Raw genomic sequence first — 24,970 nt, 5'->3', positions numbered from 1 at the left:
CTAAGACGCGTTCAAATTTGGAAAAAATATTAATTTCCTAAATAGGATCTGATGCATTTATTTTTACCTTTTGTATATGATACCATGACAACAATTGTTCAAAATGTCTTCCTCCAACCTCAATACACCGATTTAAACGCCGCACATGATTTCGGCGGACTACACTAAAAATTTGATCCTCGTTTTGAATGATTTCAAACGCTGCTGTTATTCGTCCAATTAAGTCTAGCTCTGATTCTACTGCAGTTTCGTAGACTAAAGACTTTACATGTCCCCACAAGAAAAAATCGAGCGACGTTAAATCGGGTGACCTAGGAGGCCAAGAAACTGCTCCACCTCTGGCAATCCAGCGGTGCCCAAATCGCTGAGCCAAATACTCGCGTACTTGTACAGCAAAGTGACCCGGCGCTCCATCATGCTGAAACCACATTTGCTGTTTAACGTTTAGTGGAACATTTTCAAGGAGTTCTGGGAGAACTTCCTCCAAGAAACGCAGATAAATAGGTTCAGTTAACCGTTCCGGTAGAAGGTATGGCCCAATGAAATAATCATCAACAATGCCTGCCCATACGACAGACCAACGATTCTGATCTTTTCTTGGAAAAATTGCATAAGGATTTTCTTCCTCCTAAACATGGCTATTCCTACTACTAAAAATATTGTCTCTTGTGAAAGGGGCTTCATCGGTCCACAAAACATATCGTAAAAAATTTGGTTGTGCAATGATGTGATCCAGAAGCCATCGACAAAATTGAACTCTAGGATGATAATCGGCTGCAGTCATACCTTGAACTTTGTGGAAGTGGTAAGGATGGAGTTGTTGCTCGTGTAGTATCCACCAGACAGAAGCGTTACTCGTATTCATATTCTTAGCGACGTCACGTGTGCTATTTGATGGTTCATCGGCAACTCGCTGAAGCACCTTTTCTTCAAATTCGACCGTTCTTACGGTTCGAGCAACTCCAGTATTATGCATCTTGGTCTTAAACATGCCTGTCTCAGCGAGCCGCCGATGAACCGCAATAAACTTTTTGTATTCAGGATGCTGTCGTTCGGGATAACGTTCATGATACAACCGCGATGCTGCTCGTGCATTGCAGTTTGTTGCTCCGTATATATATCCGCCAATTCTTGATTGGTAAAGTTTTCCATTAGCAATAAATGTCTAAAAATTGTAAGCTATAAAATTTTTAAACATGACATTGATAAGCGTTGATTTTAAACAATTGTTGTTATGGTATCATGTACAAAAGGTAGAAATAAATGCAGCAGATCCTATTTAGGTAATTAATGTTTTTTATAAATTTTAACGCGTCTTAGGGCCGTAGTGGCATAGTGACGCTTTTCCGGACATGGGTATAGTATTTGAGTATAGGATCAAATGGATTCTTCTATTGCACTGAACAACCCCCAGAAGTTTGATCCCATAGTTCTGAAACACCCTGTATAATGGCACAAAAGGGCAAACCCCTTTAGTACCCTAGTATCAAGAGAAGCGCCACTGCTACGAAGGTGCCTGTGCATATTTTTCTTAAAGTTCTGCAAATGGAATAATATGGGCCAGTTCGGAAGAGCATTTACCGTGATGGTATCGATAAAAAAGAATCAGGTCTGCCACCTTCCTTCTATGGGCCAAACTGTAATACTTTTACTTCCCTTCTAAACCCCTTGTACGTATTCGAAGACCTTCTCTGATCTGAATAGAAGCAAGATCGTTAATATAGATAAAAAACAGGAGGGGCCGAGAATGGATCCCTGAGGCACTCCACAACTGCTGCAATGATACATAGATTTTTTCTCCATAGGATACTGATTGCCTACGACCACAAAAGTAAGACTTGAACCAATTAAAAGCTACACCTATAAACTTCAAGCTTTTGGACGAACACATGTCGAATGTTTTCGAAAAGTCACAGGAAATTACTGCTGAAAGGAGGTTTTTATTAGTACTCAAATAAATATCCTCTGGAAGAGACAAAATAGCATCAGATATTGCTGGGAAATTCACCCCTCTCACACGAGATATTTATGGCGCACATAAGTGCTTAAAGTCCAGCATCGCTAAGGAGAAGAAGGATCCTGATCGAGATGTCATAAGAATCTTTATTTTTTAAGAAATAAATTTTTTTATTTATTTTAATTTCAGGAATATCTATTAGCGCTAAGATAAATGAATCAAGGATCCTCTTACATATCAGATAAGCGAGGGGATTTGGTCCAGGATCGAGCTGAGAAGATAATAAGAACTTCAGCAATAGAGCAATAAAACTCATTTAAATCATTCGGGGAAACCATTGCAGAAGCTTGCGTCTCTGGTTTTTCCTCTGATCTCATTGATAATGGACCATGATTCTTTCTAGGTATTATGTGCATTATGTTACAATTTTGTTATTAAAGTAAATTTTCTTGGTGTTTTATGGATATTACGATATCGTACCAAAAGTGCTAAAGAAAGTATAAAAGTGCTAAAGGAAGTATTTCTACCAAAATTGAGGGGCTTGGGGTAACGAGGGACATAAGCCACATTCTACTGAAAATCGAGATTTCTTTATCATTTGATGGGACTTTAAAGGCTACAAGCCATTTTCAAAGTAATTTAATAAGAACCCAAATTACTTTTTTGTCTATGCAGAATATATTGGATATATTCAGTCAACAACAAAGCGTTCAGACAATTTGTCTGAAAGTCATTTTAGTTCAAATGAGTATAGCAAACAGAGATTACTATCCAACTGATAGTGACCTTAAATGACTACCTGAATCTAAAATAACGATTACCAAACAAAATTGTGTCTCTCAAAAAATCTCAAAAAAGAGTTTTTTGGGTGTCCGATAACCAATTTGTATAAAAACGTAAACGTAAATATTTGTAGTAAAATTTGACTTAGAAGAAGCCAACAGTTACATACATATTGGAGAAAAACTTGTTGCTATCTGGAAAAATTGAAAAGTATTGGATTGGCCTTCCCGACCACCTGATTTGAACCCTATAAAAAAATTTTGCCGCAGTTGGAAAACCAAATTAAAAAGTAGTTTTTTTTCTGTTTATATTTTAAAAATGGTTCCGTACATTTGTTTGCCACATTAAGTATTTTTAAAGACTAATGATATTTAAAAATATACTTAATGATATTTTTAAACTTAAGTGTTTCTTATTATAAGTAAAGAATTTATAAAACTTCTTTTGTACTAAGAGTTACCGACTATCATTTTTGAATGTATTTTCTTAGTAACAGAAAGTTTAATTTAATTTTGACATGAAAAGGACATACCACCTTTAAAGTCCTTTTTCTCAAAAGTTACTGAATATGGCTTATGTACCTTGTTGCCCCCGCGTTTCAATTTTAGATAATGTAGGCATCTCATGTTCCTACCGAAAGTTCTAATCCCCCTGGCTAATCACGTATTTTTGTGTTTTTTCTTCATACCTACAATGGAGAAAGCGAAATTAAAGTTCATAGACAGTACACTGTAGGAGGATTCCAGTAGATTCTCAAAACCCGAGGCGAACCAATCACCTTCCTCGCCAGATTTTGAAATTTAATGAAGATTTTTTTGGAAAACAATCAGAACTACCTGCGCTAAACAATTTACGCTTCGCCGACGACATAGTTTTAATCAGCAAATACGAAGGAAGAACATTTCGAAATGTTGGCAGACTTAAAGAAAAAGTCGGAAAAAATCGAAACCATGCATTCTCACAGTTCGTATAGACATAACGAGCAATTAAAAGAAATATGTTACTAACCCCTAACATATTTCTTTTAATAATATTCCTAAGGTATCATATACAGAATGAAAAAATATAAAGAAAAACAAAAGTCAACGATATTATAGTTATAGAGGATATCGCACGTCAAAAATGGCGTTGGATGAGGCATGTGCTGCAAGCACGAACTTAATAAATATACCTGGACTGCATATTCAATGAAAAGTAAATGACCACTACTGGGTGGCTGCCATTTTGCGTGATTGTGTCCTTTTAATGTTGGTCACACTCTGACAAATTTCAGTTGTGCCAATTGTAGGGAAACAAAACAATTAAAGTTTTTGGGAGGTTATGTTTACAAAAACAAAATAGAAAGTTATATTTAGTTAAGAATATAGATCGTTTAAAAATTAAGATAGTAGCGTTAGATCTGAGATTTTTCTTGTACTCTTTTAAGAATTTCGTTAAAATTTATGAAATAAAGTAATCCTCACCTAAAATGACACAAAGTTTCAATTAACTTGGGATAGATGCATGCACTTTAAAATATTTGTTTTATTATTCCCATAAACTTAAACTAATACCATGAAAATGATGAGATCTTCATTTCAATTTTTGCTTGTGTTTACTTAACAAATTTATATACCCAAGATATACCCAAGGGTGTCGTTTACAAATCGCCAAAAACTAGGCAATCCCCTATACTTACAATTGAAAATGCTATTTAGAATCAGTCATATTGAGTGATCGTGTCGAGTCGTGATTTTAGAATCCCAATGATGGTTTAAAAACGATGTCAATAAAAAAATACATTTAGTTTGTAACAGGTCACACGTCAAATGCCAGCGTCGTCAACTTCATTACAGTTATTTAATATATTTTTTGTTGGCAACACTTAAAATGTTCAGAGTGACCAACATCAAAAGGACACAACCACTATGGCGGCCACCAGACAGCGGTCAGTTTTGGGTATCGTGGCCATATGCATTAGCAGTCCAGGGCTGGGATTCTAAAATCACAACTCGATCTCGATACGATCACGACTTCGAATTCGATCGCGACGAGACGGGTGATTCTAAATTTCAATCGTCGGCTAAACTCGTTTTATTCTTTGTTATTTTTTTTTTCTTTGTCGTTGCTATTTTCCCTAATATTTGACAGTTGGAAACGTCAGTTGTCTTTTTTGTTGATAAACATTAAGAATTTTCATTTATTTTGTTAATTTTTTTCGCCTTCGCGTTTTTTTATTTAAATATATGCCTATAACTATATTATTTCTTTAAAATAAAAAATTGTAGTTTAAAACCACTACTATCCATTTGAAAATCATAATTGAGTTTATGGAAAATCACAAAAACTTGTTGTGTTTATCCACTTTTGGTTTTAATATGGCAACATGTGTGCAATCAATAAGACCTAGAACACCAGGGAAATTGGATATCTCTATAAATGTTAATTTATTAATTCCTCCAATCTCTTATATTTGAAAAATTAATGAATGAGTTAGCAATGTGAATTTCTATAATTTCAGTAACTTTATGGATCCAATGACTTGTAGTAATTTCGCTAATTTCAAATTTAAAATCTTGTCCAATGCTTCTTTGGTAACAATAGATGGCATAAAATCTTAATATATGTACTAAAATTGCCCATTCAATGGTAACTCTATTTCCTCTGCCTCTATTATTAACATAAGGTTGTAGAAAATAGGGTCGAATTAAATCTATGAATTGTTGTGTTTAAGAATGCTTCTTGATATACTAATGAAAACCTGGTATCATAGATAATACACACAACCAAACTTATATGGAATCACCCAGTAATTTCGCAAAATGGAATTTATTTAAAAAAATAGTCATTGAGGATTAAAGGGCACTTTTTCAAAACCAAGTTTATTAAAAAAAATAATAAAACTGATTACAATTTTCACAATAATAGAACAATAAACAAAAAGTGTAGATTTCTATAAAAATGATTTTTCTGAATATGACAATTTAACAAGAAAGTTAATTTAAAATTAAATGTTAATAATCAGTATTGCCACCTCTAGCATCGATGCAAGCACGAATTCGACGAGGCATGCTATTTATCAAATTGTCAATGTCTTCTTGGGGAACATTTGTCCATTCCTCTAAAACCGCTTGAATAAGTTGCTCAGTGTTACCAGGAGCATTCTGGCGAGCTCTAATCTTTCTTTTTATCTTATCCCATAAGTGCTCTATAGGATTAAGATCCGGTGAGCAAGAAGGCCACTCTAAAACGGCAATACCTTCCGTTTCTAAGAAACATTTTGCAACTCTGCTGGTATGTGGAGGGGCATTATCTTGCATAAATAAAAAAAAATGCCAAAACCACCTCGCCAGAGCCTAACTACAGGTTGCAATACCAAATCTACATACCTTTGACCTGTTAGGGTTTGTCGAATTGGAATTAAAGGAGTTCTTTCACCAATCATAATTCCACCCCAAAACATTACAGTACCTCCTTTGTATTTCGGGATAGGTTTGGCAGCACGAAGTCTAGCTTGTCTCCCTCTACCTCTTAAAATGCGAATCCGCCGGTCATCGGATCGTAGTCCTATTCTGGTTTCATCCGAACATAAGACATTTTTCCAATTTTCAATATCCCAATTTTCATGCTCCAAACACCAATTTAAACGGTCAATTTTATGTTGCCTTGAAAGTTCTGGAACCCTTAACTGTCTTCTGCTAAATAATTCCCGAGCGCGAAGTTTTCTTCTAATAGTTTCGACAGAAACACTCACACCCGTAGCTTGTAAAAGTTGCCTTTGAAGCTCTGGATGAGATGTTGTGGGATTTCTTCTTGCTATTTGAGCTAAAAAGCGATCCTGCCCTTCAGTAGTTGCTCTTTTACGACTTCTCCTTGGTCTGCTTTTTAAGGTTCCCAATTCCAGAAATCTTGAATATGTTTTTGAAACAACACCTTGTGTAACCTCCACCGTTCTAGCTATCTGCCTTTGTGACATGCCTTGTTCTGCCAGAGCAATAATTCTTCCCCTCTGAACTTCCGATAGCCCAATGTATGGCATTCTTGTTTAGTTCTCAAAAACAAATAAATTATAAATTTGATGCGACTTGCAAGTGAAACAGTAAAATCGACACTGCTAGGTAAAACATTATTATTTATTATTAATCTGCCTGTCCTTGAGAGTAAATACTTGTACTTTTTTATTGCTTGCAACAAAAAATATCTTACTAAAATATTTCGTATTAATACAAGGTGATTCCATATAAGTTTGGTTGTGTGTATATATAATAACTAAAAATGCCTGGTATGACTATTGGTAAACAATAAATGAAACAAATACGTTTAAAAAAGGATGCTATCACATTATGCACGTATTAAAAAAGGAAGAAACAATATCGTCTGGTGTATACGACATACCGAAGCGTGTCGTCGACAAATCGTTAAACAATAGGCAATCCGCAAGACACTCACGACTGAAAATTTTATTTAGAATCTGTCATATCGAGTAATCGTGTCGAATCGTGATTTTAGAATCCCAGCCCAGTACGCAGATTCCGTGTTCTGTCGCTTTCAACATGTCGAATTCTAGTGTTGAATTCCACTTCTAAAGTCATTAGCTTTGTTTTGGTTCCGATTTTGGGATGATTCTAGAACTGCGCCGAACTCGTTGCGCCGTAAAGTAAAATCCGGAATCGCTCCCGTTTCAATTCTGCATGGTATGGAACCCGAACGCTTGACGCGCTGACAGTAAACAGCTGATTCTGAGTGTTTATTTACTAAACACCTAACTAACTAACTATATATTTGTGTTATGTGCTAAACACAACTTGTTTTGAAATTTTGAATATTGCTTATTGCTTTGGTTTTGGACCTTTATATTTTTTTTAAGCATTAGGACTGGAATAAAAATTTCAATAGATAAAAAAAAAATCAATAGATAATTCTTAGGTTAAATGAAATCTATCTACAAGAAAAACAATAAACATTAACAAAGCATAAAAAATAACTTATTTACTTCTTCTTCTTTTTCTTCTCAAATTTGGTGAAGTCGAGTCAAATTGTAAGGATATATTTTTTGCGCATGTGCGAAATGCCTGATTCTGAATTGATCCCTACTCTCGAGCAGGGATTTTTGGACGATTCTAGGACAATTCTGAACCGGTCCAAAAAAAAACCAAAACACCAAACTTTCAATTCGGAATCAATTCTAATTGAACCAAAACGCATAAAACATTCTGCGCATGTGCAAAACAATTCTAGGACGATTCTAACAGGAACCAAAACAAAGCTAACATGTCGCCAAATATGTATTCCGTGTACCCATCGTTACCGGTCGGTAAAAGTCGGGATTTATTAACATGTCGCATTTTGGATACTATTCATTCTGAAAATGTTTGAGCAAATTCTAGGTATTTTTTCTTTGTTACTAAATATCTAGGGATATTTTTTTAATTGTGTTTGTATTGGTCAATAGTTTGTAGGTTATGTGATCTATGATGGCTTGTTTTTTTCGATATTTACTTTCAAAAATATTTACTCGCAATTTACTAATTCGATATTTACTCGGCCAAATAAAATAGGTACCACAAAATAATGAGGGTGACTTCCCAGCACTGGGAAACTTTTTTGCAAATATGTGAAAGGCACCCAAATTTGATTACCAATATTATTTATATTGACACGAAACATCTAAAATATAAATAGGTATTTGTATAACAAGGAAACACGCTATGTATATGTTACATGCCAAATTTTTGAGATGAAGTTTATAGAAAGTAGTCATGAAACTAATTAGAAAGAATTAAGGTAAGCAACACAACAAAACATTATAGTTTCAGACAAAAATATAACCTAACTAAGCTAAATTTGGGGCCCTATTGGGGCCCTCCTAACCTAACAAATGACAAAAACAAACAGAAATAACAACGTAAAACTTAACTACAACACCTTTAGAACCTAAAATCAAACTACAATAACCAAAATAAATGTAATGCAAATAAAAACAACACAAACCTAACAAAAATGAAGCTCGTAACAATATCAAAACAAATTTAAGAAGCTCAAAAAGGTGCTACCAAATACCTACAATTTAAAAATTATTAGTCTAACCTTGTATGGGTATTTTTCTAAATACCCATACAGTACTCATATAAGTACCATCAACAAAAAAAAAAACAATTAACAATTTTTACAAAACCGTCCAACGTCAACATATAAAAAAAAACAAAGAAAGTCATATAGAAAAGATGAAATCAACACATCAAGAGGTGTCGTCTTCGTAGCGACCAAGAACAGGCGAAAGTCGTGTAGCAAACGGTGCACGGAATACAAAATTTTATAGGCGACATGTCGCTATGGAATTCAACAGTACACGGAATCCGCGTCCAGGTATATTTATAAGTTCGTGGGTACAGTACAGACAATAACAGATGGACAAGACGTATGTTACAATGACAGTGGCGTACAAGGCAACATAACAGAAGTGGTGGTTGTGTGATAAATCAACGATATAAAAGAGATAGCGAGAAGAAAAAGGCAGTGAACCGATCGGAATGGATACAGTAAGGGGAGGGCTATGTCCAGGAGTGGATGCAGAAGGGTTGCTGAAAAAAAAACACTCTACTTTTGCATTATCTCTTATGGCATTTTAGGGTGGGGAAGGGCAGAACAGCGAATACAATTTTTGGTCGACACAGAAAAGCGATTAGAGATTCATGCTTGGAGTATAGAGAAGACTGCAGACGGGGTTTTATGTACTAGAATAACTGATCTGATTGGAAAGTATCATTTTGAACCCCATTTTCTCAATTACAAAGATGCCAAGATAGTCCTGTTTATAAAGGAATCAAATTTCAATGAGTTATCCATGGCAATCTCTACATTTTACAACAAAATTAAAAGAAATTTAATAGTTTGTAAAAAATGACGCGTTATGCGCGAATTATGTATTTCTATCTAAGAGGTGCAAACAGGAATATGTATGATCCCAATTTATGTTTATTAAATACTCTACCTTATATTTTTCCTTAAGTACATCCCATTTCTTCATAATCTGTCTATGCGGTGACTCAACGGATTTGATCTTACACTTTTTTAATCCATCGTTTAATTTTTTCATAGCAAGAGTCAAATTTTCATAACCAAGCTGAATAGATTCAACTTCTCTTTGAACTTGAATAAATCTTAACTTGTGTAGATGATAAAATGTTTCATATAAAGCGGCTAAAAAGTATTTAAATTTAGACTAAACTTTTTAGTTCCAAGGAGCATCTGAAATATTAGGCAGCTTCACCTGACACTGTAGAATCGCCAACTTCAACAAGATACACCAGAAACGTGTTTTCGAAAATTTCCAAAATATGTACTGAATGCGGCAAACATTTCGGCTCAGGCTCTGGTCCTGCCAGATACACTGCGAAACTTTGAATGACTTCTAAACTTTTATTATAACAGTGTGTTAATATTATCGTGAATAAAATATCAACTGAGGACAAAGGCCTGGCACTGGGGCTGAAAAAATAAAATCAGATAATAAAATAAAAGTTTCTTTCTTATTTTTGTACGAGCAACTGTGTCTGATACCTTGAATAAAGTGATAAAAGCTTGTTATCAACAATTAGGACACCATGAACTTTTGAGCTTTCTGGATGAACGTTTACTTTAGATACAGATTCTTTAAGACTTTGTAAACAAGCTGCAGTTATTTCACTATTTACTAACAGTTGTTCTACTGCTTCAACAAGTACAGCTTGCTCACTGTTATGAAGCATCTGCCACTGATCTATAATTGTAGCATAGAGGTCACTTTTACGTTTATCCAATTTCAATCTAAAAAATGTAAAATATAATAAAATATGTTATTTTTAATTATGTATAAAAATGTTGACAAATTTTAACGTAACCAATAAAAATTATATTTAAAAGCGCTGTATATCATATATTCTTATTAAATAATTTTGAAGACCTCAGAGTTAGCCACTTACTATTTTGATAGATTTTCTAAGAAATACATTACCAGATATTTTGAAACATGCTAATGTAATCCCCATGTATAAAAAGTTTGACCGTAAAGATATCTACAATTATAAACCTATATCTCTTCTGCCTATATTTGCAGTGGTGTTGGAAAAGTGCATTGCTGCGAGGATTTCTAATTTTTTTGAGACTAATGACTCTTCTTTTCAGGACAGTTTGGTTTTCGCAGAGGTCGAGAAACTTCTGACAGAATTTTGAACTTTAAAAAAAAAACAATTTCCTACCACTAGCTTTTGTGATCTTGATGAGATTCTACTGAGCAAACTAAGGAAATACAATTTTCGATACAAAATACAACTGCTCGGTGTATCTTACTCGCAGAAGGCACTTGTGGACGGTGTATGTCTCGGGGAGAGAAATGGAGTTCCTCAAAGTTTTTGTTCAAGCTCAAAGTTTGAGGAACCCCATACTTCCACTTTACCCCTTTGGCAGATAATACGGCCATCTAACTGTTTATGAACAGATCTCTGAGGCCCAGCAAAATTTAAGTGATCACTGTCGGGTGCTAAGCGGTGGTTTACAGCAAATAAACACTTCTTGAATGCGGCCAAAAGAATTTTTTTTTTTCTTATTCACTTCTATTTTATATCAGTTTAACATGGAGCCACAGTGCTTATCCCAAGACTATCTTTGGCCTATCAAGAAGAGTTATTTGTGTGATAGTGTGCCTGCCCTATAGATAATATTGTCGTAATGCTTTCCGAGAATAAAAAGTTGAAACAAGTATACGGGCTTTGAAGCATTCTTAGAGAAATGTAAGATGTATTGTAAAAATTATTAAGGTAAGGTAATAAATCTTCTCTTCTTGAATCTGAAGTATGGATATGTAATGTCAAAGTTTACCGCATGGTTTATGAATATTGTTTTAGAAGCCGATAAAATTAAAATAACTTCCTGTTTAATTGTAGTAACTGTTATGTTCCGTGTTTATAATTATTCCAATAACTGAGATTTTTTTGTAGCTTCAAACCGTCGCGTCATTGAAATCTATTTTCGTCATCAATTAATTAACATTCTTAGGTTTGCTGTAAAGCATTTTGCTTTCGTTTAGATGGCGTAGATGGCGATGTCAATAAACTCCTACAGGCGACTTTAAAAATTGCTACGAAGCTTGATGTAATGCCCCTTCTATTCCGTTTTAAAAACTTCTCACCTAGAGGAAGTAGTAAAGGTGGGCTGCAAGTTAAGATTGCCTAGGTGCTTGGCCACTCAGGCTATACTACAAACGAGAAAGCGGACTCCTTGCCAGACGAAGATCTGCAAAACGGCTCGTAGGTCTCGAATCTATAACTGGTATAACCAATTCTGTCGCTGTTGGATTGATGAAAAGTCTGCTGGAGAAGTGGATCCTCCAGAGGTAGGCGGAAGCAGCTAGCATGAGACGGGATAAATAAATGAGCCGTTCTCGGGTAGTGCCCAGCACTCACTCGCGCTAAATTTAAATATCTGGGTAAGACCTAAATTCTATCCAGCGAATTCAAACCAGAGTGCCTCATTACTTTTTATAAGCCTATTGACCTCTGGTAATACTTAGTTTACATGGCGCATTAATATACTCTTACAGGCGACTTTGTCCCATTTTAAAAACTACGCGTATTTTATCTATTTCCTTTGCCCAATGGCCTACATTAGAAAATATATTGTGCATAGTGTGTATATAGATAGTGCTTTCATTTCAAAATAAACCATCCTTAATAACTTCTTTATCGGTTGACGTATGAGCGAATAGTAAGCAACAATGTGTGGTAATAAAAGACATTGATAAAAACTTAAACTTGGTTGCCTATATAATTTATAATTATATAGGCAAATAATTTTCAATCTTACTTCGCCAAAAAAATCGACGTAAGTTGAAGTGAGTTAACAGTAAAAATGTATGGTAAAAAACAGTTCATTGAGTCCAAATATTTTTTTTAAATATGTACCGCTGTCGCTATAATTAATGTTATGCACAATATAATTTCTGCTCATGATCGGTGTGCTAATTTTGTTGGATTATTCCAAGGCGATACGCTAAATCAAAAGTTGCTGTGTCATAAACTTCAGTACTATGGCTTTGAAGAAAGATCGATAAACCTAATTAAATCCTATTTTCTTAATCGTTTACAGGTAACGCAGGCTAGCTATTAGCAGGCTAATCCTCTAATTTCAGAAACGATGCATTTCGGCAAGTGTTCTTGCCATTACCAGACTAGTTACTTAAGTTACTTAAGACACACACAAATTCTAAACAATAACTGATTTAAAGGGGAGTAAATCTTAGAATAGGTTATAAAATTAATTAACTAAAACAAATAATTATCAAGCAATTAATAAAAACCAATAAAAATACAATAAAATACTATAATAAATACTTACTGGTTAATATCTGGTCCGCACAAGTATCTTGCAAAACTCACATAGATATTAATTAACCCATCAAATAGTCTGTCCGTAATAGCCATAAAAAGGTAGCCCATATACTAAAAAGATTTCTGACTTGATAATTATAAATAAACAAGTTTTATAAGATTACATTTCTTGGAATATTATAATATATTTCTTAAATATTTATTTATCGAAATACTTACCTCAATAAAGCACAGTTTCATTTTTTCGCCGAATTCAATTGTTGTGTAAGAGTTTCCAAACTGGAAATTCATGATTCTGTGAGATGACACTATCGGCGAGAATATTTGGATAAAAACATTTTTATCCACGGGACTATTAGCTTCTTCCTGTAATCGAAATTGTGAATTATTTTTGTAGAGTTTAATACATTTATGCGTTAAAGGATAGTTCAGATTATGAAAGAAGTTGACCAAGTGTTCTGATGAATAGAAGTTCAAAAATTGATCTACTTAACGAACCATAATTAATTAAATCAGGAGTTCACCTTATTGGGCATCAAACATTTTTGAGAAAAAAAATAGATAATATGGAGGGATAGTAAGGAAATTTCATGCGTTTCAAAGTCCTATACGATGCGCATTATATTTCGTCTATACGCCTATTCAATAAACTCAATAATATTTCTAAATTCAATAATATTTTGGAGTAATCATTGATAGATCCATTTAGAGTCGTGAATGAGCGCAGAAAGAATGTCGATTCTAGATGTCGTGTCTTTGTTAGGAAATTAACTATTTATATCCTGAATATTCTTATTAGCTCTAAGTCCGTATCTTCGATAAGTAAAGATATAACGAGACAAAGAGTCCAACATTTGTCTCGTTTTATCTGTGATTAAAGCTATACCTGCAGCACTTACAGTCTTAATAATACTATTAAAACCAATAATAGTGGTATTTTCTGTGTATACATTTTTCTTTGCAGTTTTAAAATATGCGTTTGTTATTATGCCGTTCTCCACCAAAGTGCGCTAAAATATTTCTTTCGCATACCTCTAATGTTGCTGGTAATTTAGCTAATCTGGATGGCGACACTTGTCCTTGTATTAAATAATCTAATTTATAATATCATTATGAAGAATTTTTAACAGTTTAAAACTTTTGTTTTTTTTTCTCATCAATATTAGTCAAACACGAACCAGTTGTTTAAGTTGGCTAAGCAACTTAATCAAATAGGCGATAAATATGTATGGACAAGGGATAAGGCGTTACAAAAATCCGTGTTAAAAATGGGGTGTAAATCGTTTTAAAAAAACGGAAAGGAAGGAAATCAAAAAAACGGAAGAAATACTAGTTAAAATGATTTTGATATAATGATTATAATAAGAGTTATAATTATGCTTGATAAGCAGTTGAGGATCATTATTTTACCATTGAGTATAAGAAGCCCTAGATCAATTCACAGGTTTTTAAACTTTAAGTTTATAAAAAAATATATGAGGAATACATTTTATCAAAAGTGAGCACAATTATTTTTATCCATCCGAGTCTTATTCATGTTAAAAAAAATGAGACATCAAGCAAAAATATTCAAATTCAAAATATATTTATTTGCCAAAGAGAAAAAAACAAAATGTTACTAACCCAATTACAATGTTAATTTTCTAGCAAATAGGTATGCATTTCGATTTTAACAGAACTGATACATAAATACACTTTAATACTTTAAATAAAAAAGGACTTATGCGATGCACCCTTAGAAAATATATTTTAATTTAAATACATGAAATATTTATTTTTTTCCAATTAAAAAAATACAATGTGGATGCTAAAAACCGCATATAGGAATTTTGCAGTTTTTGGATAGAATTAGAGACTGCAACAGTAATTGTATTATTATAAACTACATCGCAATAGTCATACAGAGATAGTATTAATATATTACATTAGAAATATTTAGTTTTGACTGGAATGTGACACTTTAGATTATGAAGACCCCTTAGACGCATTTAAGCAATTCTGAAGTTTTTATTTTAATTTCAATGTCTTCCCTTTGGGCTATGCACGGCCCCATACGTCTTTACAAAAATGCTAAAACCAGTTTTCTCTCTATTACGAAGCAGAAATTTTTTGTCAGTCGCTTATTTAGATGATACTTTACTGAGAAGCAAAAAAGCTCATGAGTGTGTCCAAAACATAAACGAAACAGTTGACTTGTTTAAAAAGCTAGGTTTTCTAATTAATACAGAAAAAAGTTATTTGCATCCATCACATAAAATAAAATTTCTTGGATTCGTTTTAAACTCATCAAACATGAAAATTTCAATAACCACAGAAAAAAAGGACACAATAAGAACCAACATAATAAAACTAGCATCGAAAAGAATAATTAAAATTCGGAAATTCTGTCAGTTCATAGGGACCTTAGTTTCTATCTGTCCTGCTACAAAATATGGCTGGCTATATCTGAAATCATTTGAAAGGAAAAAATACTTGGCGTTAAAAACTAATAATGGCGACTATAATAGAAATATGCATTCACCTGCACACTTGAAAAAAGATTTTAAATAGTGGTTAAGAAATATAAATATTATAAACAGGGATATAAAACTTCCTGAATACAGTTTAACAATTTTTTCTGATGTATGGAAGTCAGGGTGGGGTGCATATTGTAATGGACATGAAACAAAAGGTTTTTGGCAGCAGCTAGTGAAAGGGGAACACATCAACGCCTTGGAAATGAGGGCAGCATGTTATGCATTAAAAACTTTTGCAAAAAATATGGAAAGTTGTCACATATTATTAAAAATTGACAATAAAACTGCCATATCAGTCATTAACAAAATGGGCAGTATAAAGTACAAAAAACTAAATTCAATTGCCAGAGAAATATGGCAATGGTGTGAAGGGAAAAATATATTTGTAATTGCTAGCTACATAAATACTGTAGAAAATGTAATAGCAGACAAAAATTCGCGACATAAAAATGTAGACACCGAATATTTTCTCGACCATCAAGCTTTTTTTAAAAATAACTCAAAAGGTAGGAACTCCAAAATTAGATCTCTTTGCATCATATTTAAATAAAAAGTGTAAAAATTTCGTTTCTTGGCTTCCTGACCCAGAATCTCTAGCGGTCGACGCCTTTACCATCAACTGGAGAAATCAAAATGCATATATTTTTCCTCCTTTCTCTCTGATGCCAAAAGTCCTTAATAAAATAGAATCAGATCATGCAAAGTGCATTGTAGTTTATCCGATATGGAAAGCACAGCCTTGGTATCCAAAATTAAAATCCATGATTTCCTCTGATATTCTGATTCTACCACCCCATCCTAAATTACTCATATCCCCTTTCAGGGAACCCCATCCGATGTGGCCGCACCTTACCTTGGGTGTTGCAATATTATCAGGCTAGCATACATTGAAAGGAAAATTCCGGAAGACGCTATTGACATCATGATGGCTTCCTGGAGTCAGAGTACGTTAAAACAATATAACTCAACCTATCTTAAGTGGTGGAACTTTTGCAATGGTAACGTAAATCATGTTTTGAAGCCAGTTAGGGAAAAAATACTTTTATTCTTAAAAGTAGAGTTCAATAAAGCAGCACAATATTCAACTCTTAATACGCATAGATCAGCCCTAAATTTAATTTGCGACAACAGTAATTGTGAAATTATAGGAATATTTATGAACGGTGTTTTTAAACTTCGCCCCTCTTTCCCTCGATATAAGGAAACTTGGGATCTAGAACCTGTAATAAACTACATAAACACACTCTTTCCACTTAAAAATCTTTCACTGGAATCATTGACAATTAAAATGATGTTGCTTTTAGCACTGTGTTCTGTACAACGTGTACAAATCTTTTCCAAAATTAGACTATTAAATATTCGAGTTTCTGACATTGGTATGGTAATAGAAATTTCGGACATTATAAAAACATCTGGGCCAAAGAACCACCAAGCCCAATTGAATTTTCCTTATTTTAAAAATAATCCAGGACTCTGCACAGCTTCTACAATTCGGCATTAAATAAACCATACAAAAAGCTAAAGAAATAATGAGGATATTCTCATTTTAACAATTAAAAAGCCACACAGGCCAGCTACGACACAGAGACTAAGTAGGTGGATTAAAAAAGGCCTTAAGATATGCGGTGTAGATACATAAAAATTTAAAGCGCATAGTACGAGGCATGCTTCTACGTCAAGAGCTCTTAGGGTTGGCACCCCTATCAATTCTATTAGACAAGCTGCGGGCTGGTCAGAAAAGACTGAAACATTCAATAAATTTTATAACAGACCCATACAAAATAATCAATGTTTCGCAAATTACATCACTGAGTTAATTAACCAAAAATAAAATAGACTTAGTTTTAAGTATTTGTTCTTCTCGTTTTGTTGGTTCTCATGCGTTTCACTTGTTGTATACAGTTACGTAATAATTATTAGTTTATATCTAAATTAATATAACAATACTATACTATATTTATGTTTAATAATATTATACTATATGCCCTTTATGTAATTAGGTATATAAGTAAGCGTTAAATTATAAGTAAAATTATAAGCGTTAACATTATAATATTATACTTACGCATTTAATGAGTTTTCTTAGAACTAGGAGAAGTATTTGCATATAAGATCGCCAATCAATATACTCTAAACATCTACAGGGTGTTCTATTCGGATGTGACCAATCTCGTATAATTCGGATTGAACTTCCTTACTGGTAAGTCGTTTAATCCTTAATTTTTCTTTCATAAAATAAGGTAATAAGGTTTTCCCTATTCGACGATTTTTATCGAGTGAAGAGTGTAGAATACAGAAAGCCAAAATACTGAATACGTAATAATGTGAATATAGTATTTATTAATTTATTTAACAAGCAATATAAATTTATTCACTTAGCTGTTGTAGAAATGGACGTAGATTCTACACATTTTCGATATTTTGGTGATAGCGCAGTGAATATTTGGTAGCACTGAAAATTCCCCGCGTCGCCGAGATATGTGAACGTAATGATACATTTGTACGTCGGCTGACGTCCATACCACCACTATAAACGCAGCTGATCAGTCATCTGATCATCATTACCAGATTTCCATATATTTCCCAAATCATATAAAAAAATTTCAATCGATATAAAATAATTTAACAATTTTGTTTTTTTTACAACTTTACCCGCTCAGCTGACGTTTTCCCCCTCCCCCCTCTACCGCGCAGCTGACTATTTTTTTTTATTATCCTAATAAATGCCAATAAGACTCATTCGGCATTAAATGGTTTTGTAAAAAAAAAATTCTTACACGTTTCGCAGCATCCTACGCTCGCATCCACCACAGGTGCGCCACCTGACGTTCACTTTCGTTGTCAATGGAACCTTATTTAACAGTATGGTCGAAAATTTAACGACATAAAAACGCTAGTCAAAATTGACCCCCAGCTCCCGGACTAATAGTTAGACGTGGCTTATAGCGGCTGCTAAAACGAATAGAGATCAATATCGATTGTTCTGGTTCGATCCAAACGTCACCTAAGCCACATTTTAGCGAGTAATATTATAGCAGCATATTTCACTCGGTTGCCCTAAACATGAGCTACGTTTTTATGGGTATTGAATTCGTTTTGAAGACTAACCTGAACCATAAAAATACCCATTTGATTTGTTTTCAAAACGTTTTAAGTCTAAATCCGACCTAATACATTTTTAGGATCAGATCTAGATCGTAAAATACAAATTAATTTCGCCCTGAAAACTTTTATAAAGGGCAGACATTTGCCCAAGAGGAAATCCAATAAACAAAAAAGTTACTGGCGTTACCTTAAAACATTGAAAGGCTAGAATTAGTAAACAACAACTTTGTTTGAGTCCAACATGTGCACAGGGGCAAGAGGGGTGTTTTATTTACAAACATATGTGCCGATTCTCTGTTGTCAAGTCGACACAAATTTCCAACGGAGGAAATTTTTAGCTATATTTTAACAAACACTAGAACGTTAATTTAACTTATTTGTGTTGTATTTTATATGAAAATTTAAAATAAAAAATATAAATACTACAATTAACCTATTTTAAGAATAAATATAATATCCTTAAGCAAAAAAAAAAACAAAATTATTAACATTCTAATCCCTAAAACTGCTTCTAAAAAATTTGAAGCGACAACACCGGAGCTTAACCGCCTAAGCCATACGCGTTGTGTCATCTGTCAAACGGCTTTTTGTTTATATTCGGGATTCGTGGATTTTCTTTCATTTTTGGTTTAAAAAGGAAAAAAGGTCACATTTTAGTGTTTTTTTAAATTGCTAGGATGGCAGAAACTTGTGTCATTGTGCCGCATCATGATAAAAAAGCGATTCATGCCGATCTTTTCACAAGTAAGTACCGATACTTTCATAACATCACATCATGGGGTTACCATCATCATAAACGTAGAATAGGGAATCTTATAGATATAAACCTAATAAAAACTTGAATGTGAAAGTGTGCGTAAAATACCAAAATATTTATATTTTTAAATCTAAATATTTTTTTGAACATATTCATCTATTAATAGGCTATAAAAGATATAAAACTAGAATTTTGTCCCTGGTTTTATTACAGGATTTTATGTTTTTTTTTTGTTGTTTTGGTAGAAAAAACGCATAATACCTATGTACCTATCTATATATAGTTTGATATCTATGTATAAAGTTAATTTTGTCTTTCTTTAAAATTAGTTCCATAATTTTTTTTTGTTTTACCTTATTGCAACTTACAATAATATATACAGGGTGTCATTGAAATGGTGTAAAAAAATTCGGGGGGTGATACTCCTAAAAATTTTAAAAAAAGTTCCTATAACTATAGGGTGGAAAATGCATATTAAGGGAGTTAGGGGCACTGAAAGGGTAAATTTAAAAAACGGTTTTTTGAAATTGTAGGCTTAAAAAACGAGATAAAATTTCGAAAAAAAATCCTCTGCCATAAATTTTGACCCAAAATCAAATGGTGATACTGAAAAATAATTTGGAAAATCGAAAAGGGTAGTTTTTGCAAGGGTAGGGGGTTAATTCGTGAATAACTTTTTTTAGGTTATTTTCTTCGCAACGTGGGTTCATTTTTTAAAAACTACATACTTTTTCCTACAAAAAAGGTACTCTTGTTGCACATCGCCCAGAACGATGGTTTTCGAGAAAATTGAAGGCAAAAAGTTTGCTCTGATGGGCTGCTAACTGGTTAAACAACATAAACTTATGAAAGTTATGGGGTTTCAAAAGTAAACAAGTAGTTATTAAATAATTAATTGAAAAATCTAAATTTCATGATTTTTAAAACATCGTATTGCTTTAAAAAAACGAAATAAACCAATTACCAAAATTCCTTATTAAATGCATACTTATTTGATTCATTAGCGTAGTTTACACCGCGAGTACCAAATATTCAGTACGCGGACCCAATCCCCTATTCTCAAACTCAACGTGCGCGAGTTGACAAGTTTACACGTAAATTATTCCAAATTGTGACTTAATAGGTTTGAGAATATGTAGAGGTTTTAGTCCGCGTACTGAATATTTGGTACTCGCGGGGTAAACGTAGCTATTGAAGGTATGCGGTCTTATCACTTTATTTATTTTGCATGTACGCAAAAGAAATGTTCTGGTTCATAAATATTTTTGTCAGTTGATTGTTGTTGAAGTGTGCGTAAACGTAAAATTTCACAAATTATGGAATACCCTGTGTGTGAACTGGCAGATATGCATTTTATTTATGGAAGAGCAAACGGAAACGGTCTTTTGGCTAAGCGCTTGTATGTCCAAAAATATCCAAACCGCAGGGCACCTTCTCACCGGATATTTGCGAGAATTCATCAGCGCCTAAGAGACACAGGTTCATTTGGACATAGAAACCAAGACCGTGGCCGTAACTTGATGGTACGTACACCTGATGTTGAGGAGCGCATTTTAGCACATGTAGAGGAAGATCCGGGGATATCTGTAAGGAGAATTGCAGCGCGGGAAAACGTGAGTCGCCATTCTGTGTGGATGACTCTTAAGACTCAACTCCTGCATCCGTATCACATCCAAAGGGTACAAGCTCTTGCTCCGGCAGACTATCCCGCTCGAGTCATCTTCTGTCGTTGGTTATTAAGAAAACAGGTACAAGAACCCCTTTTTTTGGCAAATATTTTATGCACGGATGAAGCTGGGTTTACAAGAAATGGAATTTTCAATTACCATAATACACATCACTGGTCCGATGAGAACCCTCATGCTGTTGTGGAAAGTCGACACCAAATTCGATTCTCAGTTAATGTTTGGGCGGGAATTCTTGGCGATAGACTTATTGGACCATTTTTTCTACCCCCGAGGTTAATTTGACACCTTTTGAAAAGTCGCTTGTTATTTATAATAATAAACATTTTAGGCTAAATGGTCAAAGTTACCTTAATTTTCTAATACATGATCTACCAGCACTTTTGGAGGAAGTTCCCATAGCACAGAGGCAGATCACGTATTTTATGCATGATGGTGCACCAGCTCATTTTCCGCTAGCGGTGAGGAATCATTTAAACCAAGTTTTTGAGAGGCGTTGGATAGGACGTGGTGGTCCACAAGCTTGGCCAGCAAGATCACCAGATCTTAATCCATTAGATTTCTACTTCTGGGGCCACTTGAAAACTTTGGTTTACTCAGTGCCGATTAATACTGAAGAGCAACTACGTCAACGCATTATCGACTGTTCCAATCAAATTCGTACAACCCCAGGGATATTCCACAGGGTACGCAGATCATGGAGAAGAAGAGCAGATGTCTGCATTGAAATGAATGGTGGTCACTTTGAACATTTACTATGAATGAATTAAGAAATGCATTATTTTAATAAGGAATTTTGGTAATTGGTTTATTTCGTTTTTTAAAGCAATAAGATGTTTTAAAAATCATAAAATTTAGATTTTTCAATTCATTATTTAATAACTACGTGTTTACTTTTGAAACCCCATAACTTTCATAGGTTTATGTTGTTTAACCAGTTAGCAACCCATCAGAGCAAACTTTTTGCCTTCAATTTTCTCGAAAACCATCGTTCTGGGCGATGTGCAACAAGAGTACCTTTTTTGTAGGAAAAAGTATGTAGTTTTTAAAAAATGAACCCACGTTGCGAAAAAAATAACCTAAAAAAAGTTATTCACGAATTAACCCCCTACCCTTGCAAAAACTACCCTTTCCGATTTTCCAAATTATTTTTCAGTATCACCATTTGATTTTGGGTCAAAATTTATGGCAGAGGATTTTTTTTCGAAATTTTATCTCGTTTTTTAAGCCTACAATTTCAAAAAACCGTTTTTTAAATTTACCCTTTCAGTGCCCCTAACTCCCTTAATATGCATTATCTGCCCTATAGTTATAGGAACTTTTTTTAAAATTTTTAGGAGTACTATCACCCCCCGAATTTTTTTACACCATTTCAATGACACCCTGTATAATAATTGGCACCACATATTAATTTATTACTGTAATTTTTTCTGCTTTTTGATTAAATATCAAATACTTATTATAGATTGCCTAATGATTGTGACCAAAGGGAACAATGGGTTTCATTAATGGAAATCAACACAATTAAAAAGAACATATTTGTTTGTTCAGATCACATCCTTAGAAGTGATATAAGGGAGATAATATTATCAGTAGCCAGACTTTATTAAAAAAATCAGCTTTACCTTAAAGGTATTTTTTTTTAAATATATTTTTCTAGTATATTTATAGAGTATGACTATATTTTACCTTAGAATTATTGATAAAGGTTTGCATGCTTTTATTTACTACATTATGTAAGCTAAAAAAACAACCTTTTAAAACTTGTGCTTGGGCTATGTTGTAAAACATACAGTTTCATCACAAAAAGTATTAGTGTTACTCATATAAGCTTTATTTATACCTAATACTTATTAAATTAGGTATGTGTGTAAAACTCTTTTTTTACTAGGATTTCTGATGCACTGGTTAAAAACACAGCAGCCGATAATTCAGTTAATTTACCAAGTGATTTACCCTTCAAAGCTGCAGGAGTAGCTTTCCTGAAGAGTGCAAAAACTTCTTTAGCTTTCAAAACGGTATAAAGTACAAACAGTGAAGCTAATATAGACAAGTATGAATAATTAAAATAGATTAATATCCTTGATACACCAAATTTTGTATAATTACAGATCTGATCATTCATCATCAACAATAACTGCATCTGAGAATTATAGTTCTACAGTAACCGTGGAGTCTAGGTCAACAATTACTATTTCTCATCCAAGCCGTTTTTGTTTAACTGCTACACATTCCCTAACTATGCCAAGGAAAAGGTAAAAATACACTCAAAATAGACTACTAGTTTTATGCCATGTATCATCCTATTCTATATATCTTATTTAAAAGTGATATAGTATTTTGTTGTATTATATTTGTTTAATTAAATGCAATTAATCAAATGTATGATATTACAAAGATTCTTTATAATAACATACATTTTATTGATCAATTGGATTATCATAATACATTTTTTAAATTTTTTCTTTTTAATTTTGGTAATACTATATTTTTATGTATATTATTCTAGGGTAAAATCAAAATGATATCCTGAGGACCTAAGCACTGATGATTCCACCGTTTCAAAAGCTAAATCACTTGTCACCAGATTATGGAAAAAAAAATAAAGAACAAAAAATTAAAATTTGAAGATTGCAACAAGCAAATTTGCGCCAAAGAAATTGAATTAGATGTCTCAAGTCATTATTAAAATACTTAAGAAATAATAACATGATTTTATAAAAAAGGCCAACATACTACATATTTTATTTGACTTGTAAAAGTACTTGTTTGTATATTACTACTAATAAACTATCTAATCTAATCTATTGTACATAGTCTTTATTCTTAGCTTTGTTTTATAGTATAAATTAATATGATATAATAATTGGTATTAGGTATTATATAGGTCACTATTAAATGTCTCAAAACCATTATACAGGCTAAATACTCATAATAAGAATCTTATAACCTACAAAAAACCTGCAACTCCTTCACAATTTGAACATCCTTGTAGTTTTAACTTTTTCCGCTGAAGCAATACTGTCCCTTTGAAAAAGTCAGCAGCATAGAAGTATATATTATGTAATATAAGTAAGTGATGTAAAACTGAGTTTTGTCCAATATAACAATAACAATAAAATTTTGCAAAATGTTAAAAATTTGTGTCTTAAAACATGATTTATTGAGAAATCTATAATATTATATTAATAAAATATTTAATTTCCATAAAAATGCTTTGACAAAAATGCTGCCTTTTATTAGGACCTCCCTCTAATCCGTTAAAAAAAAAACACATAAATAGCTCATAAATGGTAATATTACTTATACTCAAACTCTTTAATAATTAATAAAAATTTATCAGGTAAATATTTGTTGACGACGTCACTGGTAAAGAGTGCTTGTATCTGTGACATCAACAATGCGATCGAGCGGCGTTGCGATACCATTACCGTTTTCTCATTTCTTCGTACTTTATTTTCATTTATTTAACTTATATTGACTTCGATATAGAGTATCTTATCAAATTTATTTTAAAAAAATGCTTGATATTTTATTAAAGGGGAGCAGTAGCACTTGGCATCATTGCATCAGAGATGTTGCAAGCAAACAAACCTGCCCATAGTTCCACGGCATGCTACTTCTAGCCTTTCAATGTTCTAAGGGCGTTACATAACCTTACTCATATTTTTTTCCACAGAAATAAACACAAACTAATCAAAAATCAGTTTAAAAAAATTTCCGTGCAACCTCACCTTTACGTTCTTCACTGTATTTTTTGCAAATCTATTGGCTCTTTTATTTTATTGATAATATTCCTTTCTGCATTTTTATTTGGCTTTGAC

General features: G+C 33.2%; 1 protein-coding gene across 2 annotated transcripts in view; it reads right to left on the bottom strand.

Moving 5' to 3' along the window:
• Positions 1–24,970, bottom strand: part of LOC126741666 (uncharacterized) — a 71,599-nt gene that overhangs the window by 18,413 nt on the left and 28,216 nt on the right. For both annotated transcript variants that reach the window (XM_050448205.1, XM_050448204.1), the window contains exons 2-6: positions 13,303–13,449; positions 13,091–13,194; positions 10,280–10,525; positions 9,990–10,207; positions 9,711–9,919 (exon numbers count right to left, since the gene is read on the bottom strand). In XM_050448205.1, coding sequence (XP_050304162.1) covers positions 9,711–9,919; positions 9,990–10,207; positions 10,280–10,525; positions 13,091–13,194; positions 13,303–13,449 — 924 coding nt within the window. The remainder of the gene's footprint in view (positions 1–9,710; positions 9,920–9,989; positions 10,208–10,279; positions 10,526–13,090; positions 13,195–13,302; positions 13,450–24,970) is intronic.

The sequence above is a fragment of the Anthonomus grandis genome, chromosome 10, assembly GCF_022605725.1.
Source record: "Anthonomus grandis grandis chromosome 10, icAntGran1.3, whole genome shotgun sequence".
NCBI lineage: Eukaryota > Metazoa > Arthropoda > Insecta > Coleoptera > Curculionidae > Anthonomus > Anthonomus grandis.
Note: the sequence above shows the minus strand (reverse complement) of the source record. Positions and strands in the feature narration are given on the sequence as shown.